This window comes from Theropithecus gelada, chromosome 3 (genome assembly GCF_003255815.1).
Source record: "Theropithecus gelada isolate Dixy chromosome 3, Tgel_1.0, whole genome shotgun sequence".
In the NCBI taxonomy this organism is placed as follows: Eukaryota; Metazoa; Chordata; class Mammalia; order Primates; family Cercopithecidae; genus Theropithecus; species Theropithecus gelada.
The window spans coordinates 85061167-85084820 of NC_037670.1; the positions used below are offsets into that span (position 1 = coordinate 85061167).

Below are 23654 nucleotides of genomic sequence, written 5' to 3' on the forward strand. Positions count from 1 at the left end.
AGCCTGACATAATAGCAATTCATAACCACTGTGTGAAATCGGAAATCTAACACTGTACGTCTAAAGTCATATGCCAGTGTTGTCCAACAAAACTTTTACCAATAAGGTGTGTACACACACCCACACAAACGCATGCTAAGCTCTATTTTTTACTAATAAGGTGTACACGCGCAAGCTAAACTCTAGCCACAGATTCCCTAAGCGAGGAATGCAGGTCGGTCGGGACTAGTTCACACCTCGCGAACCTGCGGGGTGTTGGGGCGGGGTGGGGAAAGGATTCCAGGTGAAGCAGGAGATCAGCCGGAACAGCCAACTCCGCCCGCGGCCCTCAAAAGTAGGCGGCGCAGGGAGTCTCCGCCCCCTTCGCCACCGGCGACTCTAAACCAAAACAGCTGGGTTTCTCTCCGCAGAGGCAAACCCCAGCGTCCTTCTCGGACGCGACCTACGTGTTTTCTCAGCTTACTGCGCCGGTAACACCCACAGGGACCTCAAAACAGTCATCCCAGAGTTGAGCCTTGGACACCAGAAGCTTTTCCTTCGGGGGTCGCCAGCGTCACTCGTCCCCAGCCAAAGGGCACCCGTCCCACACGCCTCCCCCAAATCGCGAAGGCCTGTCCCGCGGGCCTCCCTCCGCGTGGGGCGGCCACCCGTTGCTATTCCAAAACTCTATGGCTGATCCGAGTCGCCCACACCCCCGTCACAATCGCAGTCCGGAAGGGAAGGTTTGTTCTCGGGAAGGAAAGCCTCGTCACCACTGAGACCTCTCCCGAGACCGGCCAGGCCCCTACAGTACAGGGGCAGAGGGGTGTAGCACGAGCCCTAAAAGAGATGCAGCTGGGGTCCAACCCGCACAAGGCGCTGGGGTGGACCGGGGAGGCGCCTTACCCAGTGGAAAGACTCCCGGACCAAGGGAGAAAGTTACACAGGCTTCCGATCCTGATCCGCCATCAGCCACTGAACCTCTTCCGCCACTACCGCCTACCCCCAAAGACCGGCTACACCTACCCTCACAGCCGACAGTAGGCCTTGCGTCACTTCCGCCCACGGGGCGGTCTCTTCCGCCTCCTGGAGGGTTCGCCCCGCCGCTCTGCTACGACACGCCCCCAGCCCACTCTGCCTCGGGACGCGAAGCTGGGCCCAGGCGTGCCTCATCAAGCAGGCAGGATGGTTCTCTCCTTCGTTCGTCCTTGCCATTTTCGCTCAGCAAGTTAATCGCAGAAAAACAATGCGTCTGGATTTATATTCTGATTTTATATTATTATTTTGACATACGAAATGGGGAAACACACCAGAGATTTAAGTAACTCACCCGCGATGTGGAAAGGGCAGCTCAGAGGTTCATGAACAGTACCGTGTCCCTGCCTGCGTCTCAGTCGGCCTAAACTAACCCACCGATTTTATAGATAAGGAAATAGCCAGAGAAGCAAGGGAGTTACCACACGGCTAGGGCTGCAAACCCCTGAACTCCAAGACTGTCTCTCAACTCCCGGCCCAGTCCTGTGCTTTTTTGACTACGAAGTTTTGTTCACTGAAAGCTCCTAGGAGCCTTTCAGTTCTAATGCCGTCTGATTCTATTTGCTCTCGCTCCAGCAGAGAGGCCTCTTTTCCACCCGCGTTTCTGTGAGATACCGGCTTTTGTTATCCATATCATTTTCCGTGTGTGAACTTTGTCCCGCGTTCTGTTATTTCTAAAATCACTTTTGCCTTTTGTATGTATTGCCTTCCTATATTAGACATTCAGTTTGAATCGTAACTTCACAGAAGCCAGTGTGTCCCATTCGAATTCATCATATTCGTCTGTTGCCATAAAACCCTGATAAAACTTGCAATAGCACCTGAAAGGATATGTAAATTAGATCGCATTAAATGTTGAAGCACATTCTAAATACAGAACATTCAAAATTATCTTTCATATACTTTCATCTTTACTTCCAGCTATTTCAGAAGACATTAGCTTTGATAATACAGGTTCTCAGTATTTACAGACTGATTTCTTTCCTATGTATTGACATTTTTTAACTTGGTCTTGTGCTGGGTACTATACTTGATCATAGAATTTCAGAAGAACCTTAACAGGTCATTTAGTCCCAGTCTCCTTATTTTATGGATGAAGAAAACGGTGTGAATAATCAACTTAAGTTATCACTCGCGTTACTGGTAGCAGCCTTCTGGTAGTAGAAATAACTGTGTCCCTTAAGAAATGTAAACATAGCAGTGAACTTTATAGGCACAATTTGTCAGAGATGTCACTCCTTGTATGTTTAAATCATATTCCTATTCACATGTAATAAATTTTTAATGACTACTAATTTTCAGTTAATGAAATCAGAAAAACAGTGTGCCTAATAAAAGCCACAATTGAAAGTCTTTTTGGGGGGGCGGGGGGAACGGAGTTTCACTCTTGTTGCTTAGGCTGGAGTGCCGTGGCGCAATCTCAGCTCACTGCAACCCCGGCTCCCGGGTTCAAGCGATTCTCGTGCCTCAGCCTCCCAAGTAGCTGGGATTACAGGCGCCAGCCACCACGCCTGGCTACTTTTTGTATTTTTAGTAGAGACAGGGTTTTGCTGTGTTGGTCAGGCTGGTCTCGAAAGACATTTTCACAAGTATTTTTTACTTTGTTATTCTTAATAATTTCTTGAATTTTTAGACCTTATTTTCCCCAGGAAGGTATTTGTTCTGGAATTTTAACTTGCTTCACTCATTTTAGTAATGATCCTTTAATTTTTACACCACATTTTTCCCACCGAGATAAATAGATACTCTCTTAGTATTTAATTGAATTTCTGGGTTTGGGGGGGGGTTGGGTTTTTTGTTTGTTTGTTTGTTGAGATAGAGGCTCGCTCTGTCACCCAGGGTGTAGTGCAGTGGCATGATCTCGGCTCACTGCAACCTCCACCTCCCAGGTTCGAGCAATTCTCCTGCCTCAGCCTCCCCAGTGGCTAGGATTACAGGCGCACACCACCACTCTGGGCTAATTTTTATATCTTTAGTAGAGGCAGGGTTTCTCCATGTTGGCCAGGCTGGTCTCGAACTCCTGACCTCAGGTGATCCACCTGCCTCAGCCTCCCAAAGTGCTGGGATTACAAGCACGAGTGACTGCACCCGGCTTTAATTGAATTTCTTAAAGTTAGCCTATTATGTGTATGGCAGTGGACTACGGCTAGAAGAGATATGGATTCACTTCCTTTAAGTGAAATCTTTCTGCCAGAGGGATTTCAGAATTCAGAATTTTTCAGACTTTAGAGAGGTGTGTTTTATGTGACATTCCTCACTATCTGGGGCAGCACCCACAGTCAACTTTTTTTTCCAGAACAATTATGAATATCACACTAAGATAAATGAGGTGTATAGTCTCACTTCAGATCAAGTTTTTCAGGTCAGGTTCTGCCACTTTGCCCTTGGGTTCAGGTCAAGTTTTAATGACAAATGAGTCAGGTCAAACAGGTTTTGCCACCAAATGTTAAGAAAACATTTGATTTTCAGAGCTTTTTTTTTTTTTTTTTTTTTTTTTGAGACGGGGTCTCTGCCCTGTGCCCTGTCACCCAGGCTGGAGGGCAGTGGCAAGATCTCGTCTCACTGCAACCTCTGCCTCACAGGTTCAAGCGATTCTCCTTCTGGGATTACAGGCGTGAGCCACCGCACCTGGCCAATTTTCAGAGCTTTTCAGATTTCAAAATGGTGAATAAGGGATTGCAGACCTATTGAGAGAATTATTGGAAAGTAAATCAGTGAGTAACCCATGATTTTTCTGGAGCAACTACAGTTTCAAGTAGTTTGTAGGCAGTTGTCCTGTGTTTTGATTGGGAAAATATGCTGACTATATTTAAAAGACAGTGTTCTTTCATTAGAGGAACTTATGATAGCAAAAGGAAGAAAAGAAATGAGCCCATGAAAATGTAGGTAACTAAAGTGTAAATAAATGAATAAGAAGACAGATATTCAGAGATGAGAGAAAGTACAGGCTAGTGTTAGCAGTACATTTCTCATGGGAGAGGCAGGCCTGGACTGTTAAAGTGAGGTATGATTTTGATGAGGAGATATAGGGGGAGGACTTTCCAGTCAGGATTTAAGAGCTTGGACAAAGGAATCAGGAAGAAAATTGTTAACCAAAAATAATTTCCTCCAAAGTTCATGCATTCACCATTGTGTCATGTTGCTTCTTACTAAGAGCGTTTTGTTCATTTACTATGTGCTCTGGGAAAAACAAGGAATCAAGCATGGTTTCTTCCCTGAAACTACTTAAAATCAGGTCAAGGATGGTATAGATAACTGTCAAATTTGCAGGAAATGGACTCTGAGAAATAAAGTAGAAAGATATACAGAATAATTTTGAAATTAGCTAGACTTTGTAAAAGAGATTGGGTTCTAAACTTCAAAAGACTGATAAGATTTGAAAAGATGAAGAAAAGGCTTACATAGTGAGAATAATATAATTTAAAAGGCACAGATGGGACAATTAGATAGCAAAACAAGGATTGAAAATTTTTGAAAAAGTTCAAATAGACATATTTTATTAGAAACATTACAGGTTTTAAAAGCCAGGCAAATAAGTTGTTCTCCTTTCTTAGAACAATGGTTTACATTAGAATTTGTATTAAAGATACCTTTTGCTATAAATGATTCTTAATTTAAAAAAAAAAAACAAAAACCCTGTGTAAACCTTTGTTTTAGAAAGAGAGCTTTTTTTTTTTTTTTTTTTTTTTAAAGACAGAGTCTCATTCTGTCACCCAGGCTGGAGTGCAGTGGCGCAATCTTGGCTCACTGCAACCTCCACCTCCCAGGTTCAAGCGATTCTCCTGCCTCAGCCTCCCAAGTAGCTGGGACTACAGGTGCGTGCCACCATGCCCAGATAATTTTTTTTGTATTTTTAGTCAAGACAGGGTTTCACCATGTTGGCCAGGATGATCTCAATCTAAAAAGAGAGGCTTTAAAAATGAGATTTGAATAATGGTAGGCTTTGGATAGGCAAAGAAAGAGAGGATTCCAAACACTCTAAAATAGGGTTATTTTCTCTTTCCCTATCTATTAGATTTTACTGATGTACTCATTGCTCATTTCCCAACTACTACCTACCTAGATGCTTGTAAAACACCTTTGCTCCTTTGAGGTATACACTGCTGTGTTATGCTCCGTCTTCTCTCCCTGTGGCTGTCATCTTCTGATCTCCAAGTCACTGTTCCTCATTCAGTGAAGACTGTCACCTAGTGCACAGTCTCCTTCTCCATTCTAAGCCGTTCATTGTCTACTTGGATGAAATTAAAATGAAAAGGCCAACATCCCAGCATTTTAATTTCCTGAATCCCCCATCTCAAATACTCCACTCCACTCCAGATACCTATTTCTGTGGTCACACCTTGGCCCTTGTCATCATCTTGAAAAGCAAGCCTCCTACTCTTTGACCACAACCTCCTATTCTTCTAACTTGCTCATTCAGATATGCCCAGCAGAACTATTTTTCAAACTCATCAGCATCTCAGTCCATTTCTTCTTTTAATACTTCCCTCAGTATCCAACTTAGAGTCCATAGGCTATAATTTCATTAACATGACTTCCAACACCGTAAATTCCCTTGACTTCCTATCTTGCACATTAAAGAAAATTTCCTATAACAAATGTGTTACAGACTTTGTGGTCATCACATGCTTCACACTAAAGTTTACGTCTGGAAATACTAAGCAGAAACTTTGAAGTTAAAATAGAGTGTTTTGGGAAGTTTCTTGCACTATCAAAAAGAGAAACTATAATTTATGATACTAAGAAACAGAGCCTGCAGAGGTTTATATTTCAGAAAGACCTTTGCCCCATTGGCTCCTAACAGTGTTCTTTGTTCCTTGTGCAACTGAAAGGTCACTAGAATGTAAATATTCTCTAACCTCTCTTCCTCATCTTACTGAGAAGAGTAATAGCCAGCAAAGTACTTTGAATTTTTAAGGTACTTATGTCAACAAGATTCTTCCTTCCCAGTGTTTCTTATTAAATACCTGTATTTTGTGAGTCACTGTGTATCAATGATAATTAAAGTTAATAAAAATTATTTTAAGGAAATGTTATTAAGATAATCTTCAAATGTTTAATTTTAACCCAGGCTAAATCAAAGTTTTAGGCTCAAATATGTTTTTATTTCACAGATCTCAACACCTCCCACCTTCTCAGGAACTCTACATCATCTCGTTTTTATATTCAAGACTCCCATCTCCACGAGATCTTTTCCGTTGTCTTTTTAAACATGCTGAAGTCTCTTCAATTTTTAAAACTTTTCCAGCTCCCTATTTCTTTCCAGCTCCTATTGTCTTTTGTCTTTACAAGCAACTGTCTTGCTTCTAGAAAGAATTGTCTATATGGTACTCCCTCATCTTCCATCTATTTCCAGCAAGTTCCAGAAGGCATATTTCTAGCAAGATGCAGAAGGCAGATTTCTAGCAAGTTCCAGATGGTAGATTTCTGGCAAGTTCCAGAAGGTGAATTTCCAGTAAGTTTCAGCAACACAAGGACTTCTCTGTGAGACTTCTCTGTGGGACTTTATTCAGGGACCCACAGCCGTGCCCTCTCCAGGGCCTAGATGTCAGCTCTGAGAGGTGATCTTGCTTGGACACTCTATCTCAGTCCCAGGGGTAGTGTCTCTCCTTATATCAGCCATTCTTATATTTTTTAGAGTTCCTCTTACTCCCATTAGCCTTGTGACTCCAATCTCCTGTTATAGTTAATAATTCTTTATATTAAACTTTCCTTGTTCATATCACCTATGTGGTTTTTCTCTGCTATTTGGACACAGACTGACAAACCACTCTACTGCTTCATTTAGCTTCATAGGTAGAGCCTGTCTTGTTTATTTTTCTTTCTTCCCCTGAAGTAATTGCTCAGAGTTCATTCGGTTCCAACCAAGTAGGGTTGCTGCCAAAATGTAGGTCTTTGTTGTACTGCAAATTTCTACTGCTACTTGATGTTAATTATGATGCATAGGGGCTAGAATTTCTTCAGTAAGGTATAGTTTAGGTTGCAGAATTCAATGAATGATGATTTATTGCCATTTAGCATTGGGTTTAATAGATGAAAGAAATGCCTTTATTCTCACAAGAGACCATGGCTAGGCTGATCCTGCCATGAGGACAAAAGGAAACATGAAATTATTACTAAGTACTTAGGCTGAGCATCTTTAGAAAGTAATTTGTAATATATTTTATTAGTTAATTGTGAAAATTGGCTTCTGAGGTTACATAGTGTGATATAGCAAGTTCTAAGACAAGCTGTGAGTAGACAAAATTCCCCTTCCTGAATCTTTCTTTTTCTATGCTTTTTCTTCTTTTTCAGGTACCCTTCACAGGTTTAACAGCTCCACCCCTCGGGCACCAAGCAGTCTTACGGGGGGGGGGGGGGAACCTGATTCTCAGTAATAATCTCTGTGCCTACGAGGAACTTAATGCAAGTCTTAGGATCTCAAAAAAGGACCTACGAGCATAAAGTAATGAGTCTGTCAAGCGAGGTTTCCATGCATGGGGGGAGGATCTCTTTAAGTAAGGAACCTTCCTTGTGCTTCTTTAAGCACAGTTGCTATCATTCTGGAAGAAGCTCCTTTTAACCCATATCTTCTTCCAACTAGCATCCTATTTTTTTTCTTTCCTTCCCAGCTGAACTTCTTAAGGATCAGTCTATATGATGTGTTAATATATTTGAGATATTAACCTATTTTTCTTGGTATTTTCCCCTTGTATAGCTTGCCACTTTCCCAACCTTTACCCATAGATATGTTGCCTTGAAGAAAGGACGTAGAAGGAAAATCTTTCTGGCTTTTGTTTCCAGACTCTCGAACCCCACAAATGGGGAGAGGATTCAGGCTGCAGAGAAATGGCTTGAGGAGAAGCCAAGGGCAGGGGTATATAGGTGGAGGGAGAACAGCCAGCATTTTCCTCCCCCTCAACTCTAGAAACAGATTTCTCTGGGCCAGAGAGGATGGGAGGGTACCTCTAGGTGGACAAAACCACACAGCCCGTTTAACCTTCCTAGGTCTCCAAGACATCCCCTACCCTATCTTAGTACAGAGCAATATTTCAAAATCCTGACAAAACTAGAATGGAGTGGGGCGGTGCGCGGGGCTGAGCGGTGGCTGGGGCGCGTGCTCTCGCGCGGTCGCTGGGTCTGCGCCTTCCCGGGCCAATGTGCTGAGGCCTCCGTGTCGCCGCTGCCGCCCGCGCTTAGCCTGCCGCGGCACTCCCGGCTGCACACTCTGCTTGGCCTCGCCATGCCGGTGGACCTCAGCAAGTGGTCCGGGCCCTAGAGCCTGCAAGAAGTGGACGAGCAGACGCAGCACCCGCTGCATGTCACCTACGCCGGGGCGGCGGTGGACGAGCTGGGCAAAGTGCTGACGCCCGCCCAGGTTAAGAATAGACCCACCAGCATTTGGTGGGATGGTATTGATTCAGGGAAGCGCTACGCCTTGGTCCTGACAGACCCGGATGCTCCCAGCAGAAAGGATCCCAAGTACAGGGAATGGGATCATTTCCTGGTGGTCAACATTAAGGGCAGTGACATCAGCAGTGGCACAGTCCTCTCCGATTATGTGGGCTCAGGGCCTCCCAAGGGCACAGGCCTCCACTACTATGTCTGGCTGGTTTACGAGCAGGCCAGGCAACTAAAGTGTGACGAGCCCCCTCAGCAACCGATCTGGAGACCAACGTGACAAATTCAAGGTGGCGTCCTTCCATAAAAAGTACCAGCTCGGGACCCCGGTGGCCAGCACATGTTACCAGGCCGAGTGGGACGACTATGTGCCCAAACTGTACGAGCAGCTGTCTGGGAAGTAGGGGGTTAGCTTGGGGACCTGAACTGTCCTGGAGGACCCAAGCCCTGTTTCCCAGTTCAGTATTGCATGTATAATAGATTTCTCCTCTTCCTGCCCCCCTTGGCACAGACCACACCTGACCAGTAAGATGGTGGTTGAGGGTGACTTTTCCTGCTGCCTGACCTTTATAATTTTACTCACTCTGATTTATGTTTTGATCAAATTTGAACTTCATTTTGGGGGATATTTTGGTACTGTGATGGGGTCATCAAATTGTTAATCTGAAAATAGCAACCCGGAATGTAAAAAAGAAAAAATCGGGTGGGAAAAAGACCAGGTCTACAAGTGATAGAGCAAAGCATCAAAGAATCTTTAAGGGAGGTTTAAAAAGAAAAAAAAAAAAAAAAGATTGGTTGCCTCTGCCTTTGTGAACCTGAGTCCAGAATGGTACACAATGTGTTTTTATGGTGATGTCGCTCACCTAGACAAGCAGAGGCTGGCATTGAAGCAGACCCCCAACACGGTGCATCTCAGATGCCTCAACAGGCATCCGCATGTTGCTGTGACCCCTTTAAAGAGCAGTCCTGGAAGAGGCAGGAGGGACGTGGCTATCGAGACCAGCAGCAGCGCTCGCTGACAGCTTAGGAGGAATCCTTACATCTTTGTCTGTTAAATTGATTGTTCTTCCTGGGGGTCAGAAAAGCTGGTCTGCAGCTGCTGAATGTTGTGTTAATTGTGCTGTTTGCTTATAGTTGAATAAAAATGGAAACCTGAATGAAAAAAAAAAAAACTAGAATGGAGACTCAAAACAAATTGAATTGGTGGAATATATTAAAACATACTTCTTTATAAGCTTGAGGTGTGGGCTAAAATTCATACTGCTACATGTTCATTAATCTTGCATTCCTCACCCCATAAAATGTGCTCAGGCTGGGCATGATGTCTTACGCCTGTAATCCCAGCACTTCGGGAGGCTGAGGCAGGCAGATCATCGGAGGTCAGGAGTTCGAGACCAGCCTGGCCAACGTGGTGAAACCCTGTCTCTACTAACAATACAAAAATTAGCCGGGCGTGGTGGCGGGTGCCCATAGTCCCAGCTACTCAGAAGGCCGAGGCAAGAGAATCGCTTGAACCTGGGAGGCGGAGGTTACAGTGAGCCAAGATCGTGCCACTGCACTCCAGCCTGGGTGACAAGAGCAAGACTCTATCTCAAAAAAAAAAAAGTGTGCTCAACCCCCACCAGTCCACTGAAAGTTACCATGGTAAGGTCATCAATGACCCTCATTTCCCAACCTACTTTTCAGTTCTCAGACCTTATTCCACAAACTTTTCAACCAAGAAGTTCTAATGATAGAATTGTTCACTCCTTCCTGCTTAAAACTTTTTCCTTATCCCCTTTGGGATACAATTGCATCCTGGTCTTCCTTTTATTTCTTTGAATATGCCTTCTCAATTTCATCTGTGGGCTTCTCATTTTGCAGTTGCTCCCATAAGTACTAATCTTCCTCAGAGTCCAGCCATCAGTCCCTTCAGGTTTAAATTATTTCTGATTATGATTACATATTTTCAATTGCCAAATATACTAATATATTTATTAATAACTACCAGATCTACCAAATCTATATCTCCAGCCCGGGCTTTCCTCCTGACATCAACCCTATATATAATAGATATCCACTTACATGTCACACAAACATCCTAAACCCCAGCTTTTTTTTTTTTGAGACGGAGTCTCGCTCTGTCGCCAGTCTGGAGTGCAATGGCACAATCTCGGCTCACTCAACCTCCACCTCCCGGGTTCAAGTGATTCTCCTGCCTCAGCCTCCCAAGTAGCTGGGACTACAGGTGCATGCCACCATGCCCAGCTAACTTTTGTATTCTTAATAGAGACGAGGTTTCACCGTGTTGACCAGGATGGTCTCGATCTCTTGACCTCGTGATCCGCTGGCCTTGGCCTCCCAAAGTGCTGGGATTACAGGCATGAGCAACCGTGCCTGGCCTCTTTTTTTTTTTTTAAGAGACAGAGTCTTGCTTTTTCACAGGCTGGAAGGCAGTGGCACAATCACGGCTCACTGCAGCCTCGACCTCCTGGACTCAAGCAATCCTCCCATCTCAGCCTCCTGAAGATCTGAGATGATAGGCATGTACCACCACACCTGACTAATTTTTCATTTTTTGTAGAGACAATGTCTTGCTGTGTTGCCCAGGCTGGTCTCGAACTCCTAGCCTCAAACGATCCCCTCGCCTTGGCCTCCCAAAGTGCTGGTATTGCAGGCATGAGCCACCATGCCCAGCCCCACATTTCTAAAAGCAAATTTGCCATCTTTCTCTCACCTCACTCCCCTTCACCTGTATTCCTTTTCTGTACCAATCAAGGTCCCGGCAGGAAATGGATGACACACTCTGTAAGTCATTGATGAGAGTTTAATGATGGGACCCTTTAAGAATCCTATAAAGTTTCTCTCTAGCAACAGAAGGAGCAACAACAGAGAGGAAGCTGTTATCCCCCAACTAGGTCAGGGAAGCATTTGAGACCTGGGCATGGAGGAAGGGCTCTCTGACAGAAGCTGTGGCCTCTCTCTGATCTCTTGCTAACACCAGTCATTGGCCAAACCCAACCTGAAACCAGAGATAAAAGGAGTCCAGGGATTTGGTCTCTTGAGGTCAGCTCCTTGGGGCAGAAAGTAGTGAGGTAATGGGTGGAGAATAGTTCTGTTGGGGCAAATGGACAATCACCAGCCTATCTCCTCAATGAATGGCAACACCAAGGACCCAGTCTTGCTTGCCAGGAACCTGGGAACTTGTCTCAACTCTTCGCTCTTACTTACTCCACTATATGCAATCAGTCACCAAATCCTGTCTATGTTGCATTCTGAATGTTTGTCACCTTTATCTCCTCCTTGCCATTCCCTACCAGTGTTCCCAGCTCAGGTCCTGATCTCTTTTCACCTTGATAAGTGCACGCATTTCTTATCTAGTCTCTCAGCTTCTAGCATCAAACCATCCCTTTACCATCCCTTCACACTGCTACTAAAGTTTCTTTCCAAAAGGCTAAGATCTAAGTGCTTTAATGACAAGACCATTCTTTTCTCCCAAATTTCTTTTTCTTTTTTTTTTTTTTAGTTTTTAAATGACAAAAGTCATATACCATAACTCCCAAGGAAAGCCAAGCTGAACTGAAGTGTATTAAATAAAATGTAAAATCTTCTAAAGAGGTAACCGTTGTTAATAATTTTGTTATGTTTTTCCAGATACCTTTTTTTTTAATTTTTAATTTTGAAATAATTAGACTTACAGGTAGTGGCAAAAAAAAAAAAAGTAAAGGAAGTGTGCTGTACCCTTCACCCAGTATCTGAGTTGAATTGTGTGCCCCAAAAAGATATGCTTGAGTCCTAATCCCAGGAACCGATGAATATCACCTTATCATTTCAGATATAATCAAGTTGAAATGAGGTCATACTGGATTAGGGTGGGCCCCAATCCGGTGGCTGGCGTTCTTGTAAGAAGAGGGATATTTGGACATAGGTACACAGAGAATCAGAGAACACCACATGACAACAGAGGCAGACATTGAAGTACTATATGTACAAGCACGGGAACACCAGGGATTTGAAAGAAACCACTAGAAACTGGGGAAGAAGCCAGAAACAATCCTCCTCTAGACTCTTCAGAGAGCGTGGACCTGCCAATACCTTGATTTCAGACTTCTAGCCTGCAGAACTAAGAGAGAACAAATTCCTATTATTTTGAGCTATCCAGTTTGTGATAATTTATTACAGCAGCCCTAGGAAACTAATACACTCGGCTTGCCCCATGGTAATATTTAGTATAACTATAGTACAATATCAAAGTAAGGAAATTGACATTAGTACCATACTGTTAACTAGACCACAGGCCCTGTGCAGATTTCACCTCTGACTGATTTTTTTTTTTTTTTTAGAAGGCTTAAAATTTTTTTTTTATTATTATTATACTTTAAGTTCTAGGGTACATGTGCATAACGTGCAGGTTTGTTACATATGTATACTTGTGCCATGTTGGTGTGCTGCACCCTCTGATTGATTTTTTAATCACACAAGTGCGTACACACACACACACGTCTCTTGCTTTTTAAATTATTTGTTCTCAGTTTAGATAAAGTTTAACCATTAGTAACATGACAAAGGAATTTGTTTTCATAAAGAGCACCTTCGAATAAAAAAAAAGACTAACCAATGGAAAAATGGATTAATATACGTAAACAAGCAATTCATAGAAGGAAAATTATAAACAGTCAATGAACGTGTGAAAAGATGCTGAGCTACACTAATGATCAGGGAAACATAAATTAAAATCACAATGAAATGCTTTTCACCATTAAATTGGTACAAATGTAGAGACTGATAACAGAAAGAGACCCTCATACTCAGAGAGGTGGGATGTAAATTGGTACAAAATTTTTTAGAGGACAATTTAGCAATATACATAAAATTTAAGATGTTTGTACTATTTGACCAGCAACTGCACTTCCAGGACTCTTGGAAATACTTACACATATGCAGAAAAATATTTAATAGGACTTATTACTTTGAATAGGGAAAACTTAGACAAGTTAAATGTTGACTAATGGGGGAATGGTTAAATTAATTGTGATATGCCCATAATATGTAGCCATTAAAAGAATGAAGTAGACAATCACATATTGTAAGTGAATAAGGAAAATAATAAACAATAGGTATTGGAGAGGCTATGTTTAAAGAGTGTATGCTCTATCTGAATTCACAATCCTGGCTCCACCACTTACTAGTTCTGGAAACCTGTATAGTTTAAATATTTAGTTAACCTTCGGTTTTCTTATAGGACAATTAGAGTGATAATGTTAGTACCCGTATCAGAGGATTGTGTTGTCAGCCGTAAATGTGTTAGTTTACATAAGCAGTATTTCAAAATGGTATCCGGTACACAGCTATTATTCAGTAAATGTTAGCTACTACCATTATTATTGTTTATATAAAATACATTTTTTACCAGTATCTTATATATCTATATGTATTTATATCTATCTGTATATATGGAAGGATACATATAAAATTGTGATGCCTTCCGGAAAGGGGTATAACTCTTTTTTCATATGTCTCCTATGTGTCTGTGAAGGAGTGTAACTTTCATCTTCAATAATACATACCTCTGGGCTGGGCGCGGTGGCTCACGCCAGCACTTTGGGAGGCCACGGCGGGCGGATCACGAGGTCAGGAGATCGAGACCATCCTTCCTAACACTGCGAAACCCCGTCTCTCCTAAAAATACAAAAAAATTAGCCGGGCGTAGTGGCAGGCAACCGTAGTCCCGCTACTTGGGAGACTGAGGCGGGAGAATGGCGTCAACCCGGGAGGCGGAGCTTGCAGTGAGCCGAGATCAGGCCACTGCACTCCAGCCTGGGCGACAGAGCGAGACTCTGTCTCAAAAAAAAATGATAATAATTAATACATACTTCTGTAGTTGACCTTTGTTATTGTTCTTGGCCAATCAACATCTTAACCACCTTGCTTTAGGGAATCCCCCACCTTATGAGGCAGATTTTGTATTCCATTATAAATACTGAAAAGGTAAGAAATGTGTTTTTCATACTCCCTTGTTATCAGGGCCTGGGCTCCACCAGTTAGCTGCATATAGAATTCATTCTGGCCCAGGAGAGGCAGCAGCTCGGTGGAAACTATCGGGTCTCCAGAGGGAGACATGACAGTAATTGTAGCATCAGTTTTAGCAGAACCAGCTGTGTGGACGGTAGGGGAAAGGTGAGTAGTTCTTGGAAGGACTGGTCCCCAATATTATGATTTTCAAGCCTTCCCAGAGGATCTGTGAGCTGTCCACTACCGGTTCAGTAAAAACTGTTTTCCTGATAAGCCGGAGTTCCTTTCTTTACTAGACACTAAAAACACAGATTTTTGAAATGAAAAGCCTCCCTAACTTTTTATTATGAATAATTTCAAACATATAGAAAAGTTAAGTCTGGGTGCAGTGTCTCATGCCTGTAATCCCAATACTTTGGGAGGCTGAGGCAAGCAGATCACCTGAAGTCAGGGGTTCAAGACCAGCCCGGCCAACAGGGTGAAACCTTGTCCCTACTAAAAATACAAAAATTAGCCAGGCGTGGCGGGATGTGCCTGTAATCCCAGCTACTCGGAAGGCTGAGTCAGGAGAATCTCTTGAACCCAGGAGGTAGAGTGCAGTGAGCAGAGATAGCGCTACTGCAGTCCAGCCTGGGCAACAGAGCGAGACTCTGTCTCAAAAGAAAAAAAAAGTTAAAAGAATAGTAAAATGAATAACTGCATATCATCCATCCAGATTCAACAATTAGTAATATTTTTATATATTTGCCTTATATGTATGCTTTCTGAACATTTGAGAAAGTTGCAAACACCTAGGAAAATGAATAATAATTTCATAATATCTTCCTATAAATCAGCCATATTCAGAGTTCACCAAATGTCTGAAGAATGCCTTTTGTACCTATTTCTTTTCAAGCCAAGTTCCAGTAAAATACATTTTATTTGGTTATGTCTGCTCGGTGTCTTGTAAATAAAAAATGTAATTAAAAAAGGGCAATATATGGGTTTTGATCTTTATTGTTTCTACCCAGTGACTGAGTAGATAAATATGGGAACTAACAGTTACTTATTATTAATCAAATGCCAGGCTTATGTGAGGCGATGGGCATAGCAATATGAATAGGACAAGGTCCCTAACCTCAAGGATATAGTCCCTCTGTGTTCCTCCAAATGCACACAATTTATCTGCCTTACTTTTGCCCAGCTTAAGGAACAGAAACGGACAGGGAATATTAGAGTTAATCATTTTCTTGACCTAGAGCCACAGTATGGAGTAGGAGAGCTGAGCAGGGCTGGATGTACACGTCTAAGGAGTTATCTATCATTCACTTCTTTACACATCTAAGGAGTTATCTATCCTCTTTCTTTTTTTTTTCTCCCTCTCTCTCTCTCTCCCTCCCTCGCTCCTTCCCTCCCTCCTTCCCTCTCTTTTTTTGGCTGGAGTACAGTGGCAGGATTTCAGCTCACTGCAGCCTCCACCTCCTGGATTCAAGTGATTCTCCTGCCTCAGCCTTTCAAGTAGCTGGGATCACAGACGTGAGCCACCACACCCGGCTAATTTTTGTATTTTTAGTAGAGACGGAGTGCCGCCATGTTGGCCAGGCTGGTCTGGAACTCCTGGCCTCAAGTGATTGGCCCAGCTCAGCCTCCCAAAGTGCTGGGATTACAAGTGTGAGCCACCGAGGCTGGCTCATCCACTACTTTCAAACGCCCATACAAATTAATGGCCATCAGGGACTGTCAAAGGCTGATTCCAGTCTAACTGTCCAGCCACATCTCTCACCACTTCCTCTTACAGAACTCAAACTAGACCCACAACTTCTAGAATATATTTCATGTTTTCCCATCCCTACATCGTACTGAATTACTTCCCCCCATCTGTATCTTCAAACTCCTATCTACAGTGCAAGGCCCAAGATATATGCCACAAGCTTAGTGAAAATGCTCTAGAATCTACTTCTAACTAGAAGAAAGCTTTCCTTCTTTTGTACTCTAGCTTGTATATCTCTTATTTTGCTTATAAGTTTTATTTTATATTATCATATTGTGCTTTTACCCTAAGTAACTCATTGAAGGGAAGAACTTTATTTTAGTACTTATACTACTCATCACATAGTACGTGTTCAGTTTTTGTGTATTTGATTATAACTAATCATACAACTTTGAAAGTAATTGGAGAGTAACTTGGGCAAAACACCAGCCATTAAAAATTCTAAAGACAATGAGATTCAAATGGCTGATTCTGTATACCAGGCCCTCTTCACCTTAAACATGACTTTCTCAGGAAGGCCTTCTGAGATGTTCCCAAACTAAGGCATATTTCCATTATAATCTATCAGCACCACATACTTTTCTTTATTCACATTTCATAATTATATGCCTTTTTGGGGCCAGGCGTGGTGGCTCACACCTGTAATCCCAACACTTTGGGAGGCCGAGGCAGGTGGATCACAAGGTCAGAAGTTTGAGAACAGTCTGGCCAATATGGTGAAAGCCCAACTCTACTAAAAATAAAAAAATTAGCCGAGCGTGGTGGCGGGCATCTGTATTTCCCAGCTACTTGGGAGGCTGAGGCAGGAGAATCAATCACTTGAACCCAGGAGACAGGCTGCATTGAGCCAAGATCATGCCACTGCACTCCAGCCTGGACAATAGAGCAAGACTCCATCTCAAAATTTAAAAAATTTTTTAAAAATTTCTTTGGTGATTATTTCATTAATATATTTAGCATTAGACAGAAGATTCTGTGAGGTAAAGAGTCATATTTGGTTTTGTCCATCATTATGGCCCCAGAACCAAAGTGAACAGCATCTCACAGTATTATTTTCAAATATTTAATAAATATTTGTTGAATAAATTAATGAATAAATAAATGGATGTTGTATAATCATGGAGCCCAAGAATCAAATGTTTATAAAGGAAAATACTAATGACTATGTAAGAAATAGTCCCAGCAGCGTGACCAGACCCTTAAGCTACAAAAGGACACGTACATCATGCTGTGTGCAGTGTCATTCTTTATTGATGATCATAAGTTTTAAAAATTACATGTGGGCCGGGCACAGTGGCTCATGCCTGTAATCCCAGCACTCTGGGAGGCCAAGGTGGGCAGATTGCCTCGCCTCGGGAGTTCAAGACCATCCCAGGCAACATGGTGAAACGCCATCTCTACTAAAATGCAAAAAATTAGTCAGGCATGGTGGCGTGCGCCTGTAATCCCAGCTACTCAGGAGGCTGAGGCAGGAGAATCACTTGAGCCCGGGAGGCAGAGGTTGCAGTGAGCCTAGATCACGCCACTGCACTCCAGCCTGGGAGACAGAGAGAGACTCCGTCTCAAAAAAAAAAAAAAAAAAAAAAATTAAAAAGTTACATGTGAATTAATATAATAGAAAATCATTTTAATGTCTATTTTTTTAAACCCACTGCTACATATTCTAAGAATAGTAGGCAGTTTTTTAAAAATGCTTTTCCTGGCCAGATGCTGTGGCTCAGGCCTGTAATCCCTACACTTTAAGAGGCCAAAGCAGGAGGATTGTTTTGAGCCTAGGAGTTTGAAACTAGCCTTGGCAACATAGTGAGACCCTGTCTCTACAGAAAAATTAAAAATTAGCTGGGCAGGCCGGGCACAGTAGTTCATGTCTGTAATCCCAGCCCTTTGGGAAGCCGAGACAGGCGGATCACCTGAGGTCAGGAGTTTTGAGACCAGCCTGGCCAACATGGTGAAACCTTGTCTCTAGTAATAATACAAAAATTAGCCGGGCATGGTAGCGTGTGCCTGTAATCCCAGCTACTCAGGAGGCTGAGGCAGGAGAATCGCTTGAACCCGGGAGGTGGAGGTTGCAGTGAGCCAATTCGCACCATTGAACTCCAGCCTGGGCAACAGAGTAAGACTCTGTCTAAAAAAAAAAAAAATTAGCTGGGCATGGTGCACATGACCGTAGTCCCAGCTATTCAGGAGGCTGAGGTGGGAGGATTGCTTGAGTCCAGGAGTCCCAGGCTTCAGTGAGCTATGGTCATGCCACTGCACTCCAGTCTGGGCAACAGTGCAAGACTTTGACTCTAAAGAAAAAAAAATTTTTTCCATATATAGGTATTTGAATATGTGTATACTGTTACTAGATACATATATAGTATGTATGTATTATATATCATGTATTATGCACATATGTTTACATATTATATATATGCACATGGCCTTCTTCAATTGGTTTATTCAAAGTTTTTTTTTTAATTTGCAAGAAAATGATCTTGTAGGCCAGAGTAATTATTAACACTGTGTAATTTGAAGAAAGTAAAATGGAGATATAGCAATTTTCTGATTCATGGGATAAAGACATTCAGTTGACAATATAAGCCAAAAACGTAAAGGTATCTAGATTACCAGTTTATTTACATTGATCATATTTTCTGGATAATTTATAAATCTTCATTTTCATTGTGGGGAGAGTAAGCATAGATTTTTATTCTCTAAAATTTATCATTAAAAAGAATGAATAAATTCCTTTTCAACGTACTTTTAAAACTCTTCAAAACAGTCTGACACCTTAAACTCCAGTACAACTACTGTCTTTGGCACAAGCTAAGATCACATGGTGTTAACATTTCTTATTAATGAAAAAGTCCCTCTGTATGTTTTCTATTTTCATTTCTGACACTTAATTAGAATTAATAGTTACCCCATTTATAGATTGCAAGAGCTGCCAGGGCTCCTGAAACTGTACTAGAAAGATGGATGAAATTTGTGACTTTTCTCACATGAGACCGAATGAGATCAGACACATTAATTCTACACATGTAGCTGAGAATGTGTGTGCCTCCACGTCTGTGGCAAAGAAGCTCAGTGAACTTAAGGCGTGATCTTTGGCAGCTTTATGCAGCGTGATGTGCATGAAGAAAAATGTTTATAAAAGAACACATTTGAATCCTTGGTACCTCTCGGTGTGATCACTACATTGTCAAACAGTAAAGGAATGTATAAGCACAAATAAATTATGCATTCCCTGAATGAAGTCTGCTCCCTGGAGTGTAATTACTGGATGTGTACTTGGGAGTTCCAAGTTTGAGCAAGTGTTTCATTTCTCACTTAAGGGATTCAGCACACCTCCTGGCACCCACCATACAGTAAACAACAGCATCCAGATGCCAAAACACACTCCTGCCAGCAGCCAGCAGATGGCTGTGTGGATGGCAGACAGGATGCCCTCACACACTGCTCCATCCTGCTGACTGGCTTGTTTTATTTATTTATTTGATACCTACAAAACAAGTCACGTAGTTAATTTCTGAGCTTTGAAGTGGTATAATAAAATAAGCAGCCATTAACACACCACCCAAACTTAAGAAGAATGACAAATTATCTATTTTTTTCACCTACCTACATATGTTTCTCTCCTTTACCTCACAGAATCTTCTCATTTTTCTGCTGCCTTTTCAGAGGTAATTGAAATCTTGATTTGTTTGCATCTGTTTTTCCTATATTTTAAAAAACGATTTTAGTAGATATAATATAAATGCACAGATATTTAAACTTTGCACTGTTTCATCTTCCTTGTTTTGTGCTTTATAAAAACAACATATTTAAAATAGTCTTCTGCAACTTGATTTTGTTCACCCAAGGGTATGTTTTCAAGATTCATCTATATTGTTGCTGGTAGCTGTAGCTCACACATTCATTTTCACTGCTGTATAAAATTCTGTTGTGTGACAATAGCGTGCTTTATGAATTCATTCCACTGTGAATAGAACTACAAAGTATTGTTGTTGTTTGCTGTTATGAATGATGCTGCCATGAAAGTCTCCTGTAAAGAGGTACAAGAGTTCTCCAGGAATAAGGCCTAGGAGTGGAATTGTTGAGTCTTAGAATATGCAGAAGTTCAATTTTACAAGACAGTGCCAAGCTTTTCCAAAGTGATTTTATCAACTCACATTCTCACCAGTGATACGTAAGAGTTCCTGTTAGTCCACATCCTCACCAACACTTGATATAGTCAGCCTTTCTTTTTACTGATCTAGTAAGTATAAAATAGTCTCTCAGTTGGGGTCATTCCTGAGCTATTTTCATGTTGCCTAACTCTGACCATATTCCAAGCCATCGAAGACCTGTGGATCTAGAAAAAATAAAGAAAGTAGAGAGAGGTAGAAAGTATCATGTTGAGCCATAGAGACACAGAAATTGATCTGAAATTGAGTCAATCCCTGCAAAAGCATTTTCGGTGAGACCCAAGGTTATACAACATGTATATTGATACCTTAAATTAATATATATATTTTTGTTTCTTCCATGTGCCAGTTAGTTTTCTAGGTCCAAGGATATCACAGTGCATGAAACAGACAAGGTCCTTGCCCTTGTGATGGGGACAATAAAGAAATAGATTTAGGATATAATATCAGAAAGTGAAGGTCAGTTTTGGGGCCAGATAGGCCAGTGCTCAAATTCATTCTCCACACCACACCAGACACTTGACTTCTCTGAGCCTCTTTCATCTTTTATAAACAACAGTTATCATCTTGCAGGGCTATTGTGAGAATTAGGAGCTGGTATATAAAGATTAGTATTCTCTCCTGTCTGGGGCAAGAGGATCCAAGGATCTCAAGGATGGGGCAGTAGCATCTTCTAGATTGCTCCTCCTGGAGCTGGACCCACAGGACGACACTTCTCATGAATGTTGACAGAATCCTGTGCACCTCTGCCAACCAGCACTGGCCCGTTCATTGCATCCTCATAACTACTGATCACCTTCTCCCACTTCCTTCTCCCACTTCCTTTCTTGATTCCAATCCTGCTTTTTTTCCCTCTCTGTGAAGCTGTAAGCTTTGGTATTGAGCTATGTTCTTTCCAGCCACACCATCCTCCTTGCTATTTTTCAGATGTTGTAGATAACCTTATTTACATATTGATTTTTAACAAACCAACTAGTAAAAATATATATAAGTCAATCTGGGAAAGTTGAACACTAGTTAATATTCAATGATATTAAGGAATTATTGACAGTTTTTGAAGTATGACAGTGATGTGGTATGTCAAAGGAAAGTGCTCCTATCTTTAGGAATACATACTGAATTTTTTTGGATGATATTATATGATGTCTTGATTTGCTTTAAAATAATCCAGTGGGAGTGTTGATTAATTGGTTGGCAGTATAGCAGCAGATTAATGAATACATGGAGTTTGTTATACAATTCTGTCTACTTTTGTATTGTTTAAATTTTTCCATAATAAAAAGTAAGAAAAAATGATGCAAATATGCTTCTGCCTTAGGACCTATGCACATGCTGTCACCTCTGCCAGGAATATCGTTCTTTCAGGTCGCCACGTAGTGTGCTCCTTAATTTATTCTGGCCTCTGCTCAAATGTCACCTCTTAAGAGGGGCCTTCTCTGACTACCTTATGCAAAACAGCATCCCTCTTATCCTGTTTACTTTTCTAGTCCTTCAGCCTACTTACTTACTCTTTTTTCTAGTCCTTTATCCTGCTTTTTTTTAAATAATACTCTTCATTAACTCACATTTGTCATCTTTGCGATTGTAAAAATTATAGGCTCCATTTGGAGAGGGACTTAGTTTGTTTCATTCACTGAAATGTCTCCATGCCTTGAACAGTGTGCTCACGTAAGAGAAACTCAAAAAATATTATTTAAAAAAATAGGCCTGGTGCAATGGCTCATGCCTATAATCCCAACACTTTGGGAGGCCAAGGCAGGCGGATCACCTGAGGCCAGGAGTTCCAGACCAGCCTGGCCGACATGGCGAAACCCTGTCTCTACTAAAAATGCAAAAATTAGCTGGGCATGGTGGTGCACACCTGTAATGCCAGCTGCTCAGCGACTGAGGCACGAGAATCACTCGAACCCAGGAGGCAGAGGTTTCAGTGAGCCAGGATTGTGCCTCTACACTCCTGCCTGGGTGACAGTGAGATTCCATCTCAAAAAAAAAAAGTGTGTGTGTGTATATATATATATACACATACACATACACAATTTAAATAAATGAATGTACATGTTATACAGCTCACAGTCCTCATCAAAGCCAAATCAGTAAACCTGCTATATTGAGTTACTCTATCTGCCACCAATTAATTATCTGTCCAGAGTCTGACTTATGCATTTAGGGATGGGAGAAAACACTTTGCAAATGCCAAGGCCCTATATAGTTTAGTTACCATTATTTCCAGTCCAGTTTGAAGAGACTAAAAGAATTGTCAGATTACTACACCGAGGTCAGCAGTGTAGTAATGTCTCAGAAAAGCTTCCATTTTAGAACAGGCTCTTCTTGAGGTCACTGCCTAGAAACAAATGTACTGTGGCTAACTTAACCCTTAGAAACGTAGAACATTGGCTGGGGGTCGTGGCTCACGCCTGTAATCCTAGCACTTTGGGAGGCCGAGGAGGGCAGATCACTTAAGGTCAGGGGTTCAAGACCAGCCTGGCCAACATGGTGAAACCCCGTTTCTACAAAAATACAAAAATTAGCTGGGCGTGGCGGCAGGCGCCTGTAGTCTCAGCTACTCAGGAGGCTGAGGCAGAAGAATCGCTTGAACCCGGAGGCAGAGGTTGCAGTGAGCCGAGATCGCACCACTCTACTCCAACCTTGGTGACAGAGCGAGACTCCATCTCAAAAAAAAAGAAAGAAAGAAAAGAAACATAGACCATCATATTATTCCACAATTGAACTCTGGCTTCTCCATTTCCTGGACATAATGGAACTGCCCTGTCCTTTGAAAAACATAATTTTGGATTGCATTTCCAATAGTACTGAATTTACTCTGAGCTCCTTACCGCAGTAGACTGATCCTTTTCTGTACCATTGTGCACATTAACACAAGACTGACCAGGCCTCTGCCCATGGAACCAAGGAAATCACGGTCCTGTCTTCATTCAGCAAACCAAAGGGACTTGAAGGACACATGCCTCTCATTCTCCCTCCTTACCTTCCCTGCTCTGTTTAATGTGATATCAGTCATTTCTGGACACTCTTGCCAGATCTTGACTTCTGGGACTTTGGTTCTGCTCCTGATATTCCCCACACCTGTTTCAAGGAGTTACTAGTAAAGACAGCTACTGAGTTAGAAGGCTTTAGAGCTGACCATTCCACAGAGACTTGTCCACAGGTAGAAGGTAAACAGCTCCAATAAAACTTCAGTGTTTTTTAATGAAGCAACAAATTTTGAAAATCACAAGTTTATGTAAGGATTTCAGATTTAGTGTATTTTACTTCAGACAAACATACTTCTCCAAGATTCTATGAACAATCATATTGTAGGCATTACACATAACACATATGTAGCATACATG

General features: G+C 42.0%; 1 protein-coding gene and 1 pseudogene across 8 annotated transcripts in view; one reads left to right on the plus strand and one right to left on the minus strand.

Moving 5' to 3' along the window:
- The window catches only part of TAX1BP1 (Tax1 binding protein 1), a 92377-nt gene extending 90528 nt beyond the window's left edge, over positions 1-1849 (minus strand). For 5 of the 7 annotated variants that reach the window (XM_025381212.1, XM_025381211.1, XM_025381210.1 and 2 more), the window contains exon 1: positions 886-1060. Coding sequence is in view for 2 of the 7 variants with exons in the window: in XM_025381209.1 (XP_025236994.1) it covers positions 1630-1646 (17 nt within the window). In the remaining 5 variants the exon portion in view is untranslated. Of the gene's footprint in view, positions 1-885; positions 1061-1629 lie in introns of those variants that run through there. The other 2 variants (XM_025381209.1, XM_025381208.1) reach the window with 1 other exon arrangement.
- A 6387-nt stretch (positions 1850-8236) lies between these two features.
- On the plus strand, positions 8237-9566 carry LOC112620998 (annotated as a pseudogene). Its single transcript, XR_003118637.1, has one exon. The product of XR_003118637.1 is annotated as a phosphatidylethanolamine-binding protein 1-like (transcript).
- Positions 9567-23654: the final 14088 nt, after the last annotated feature.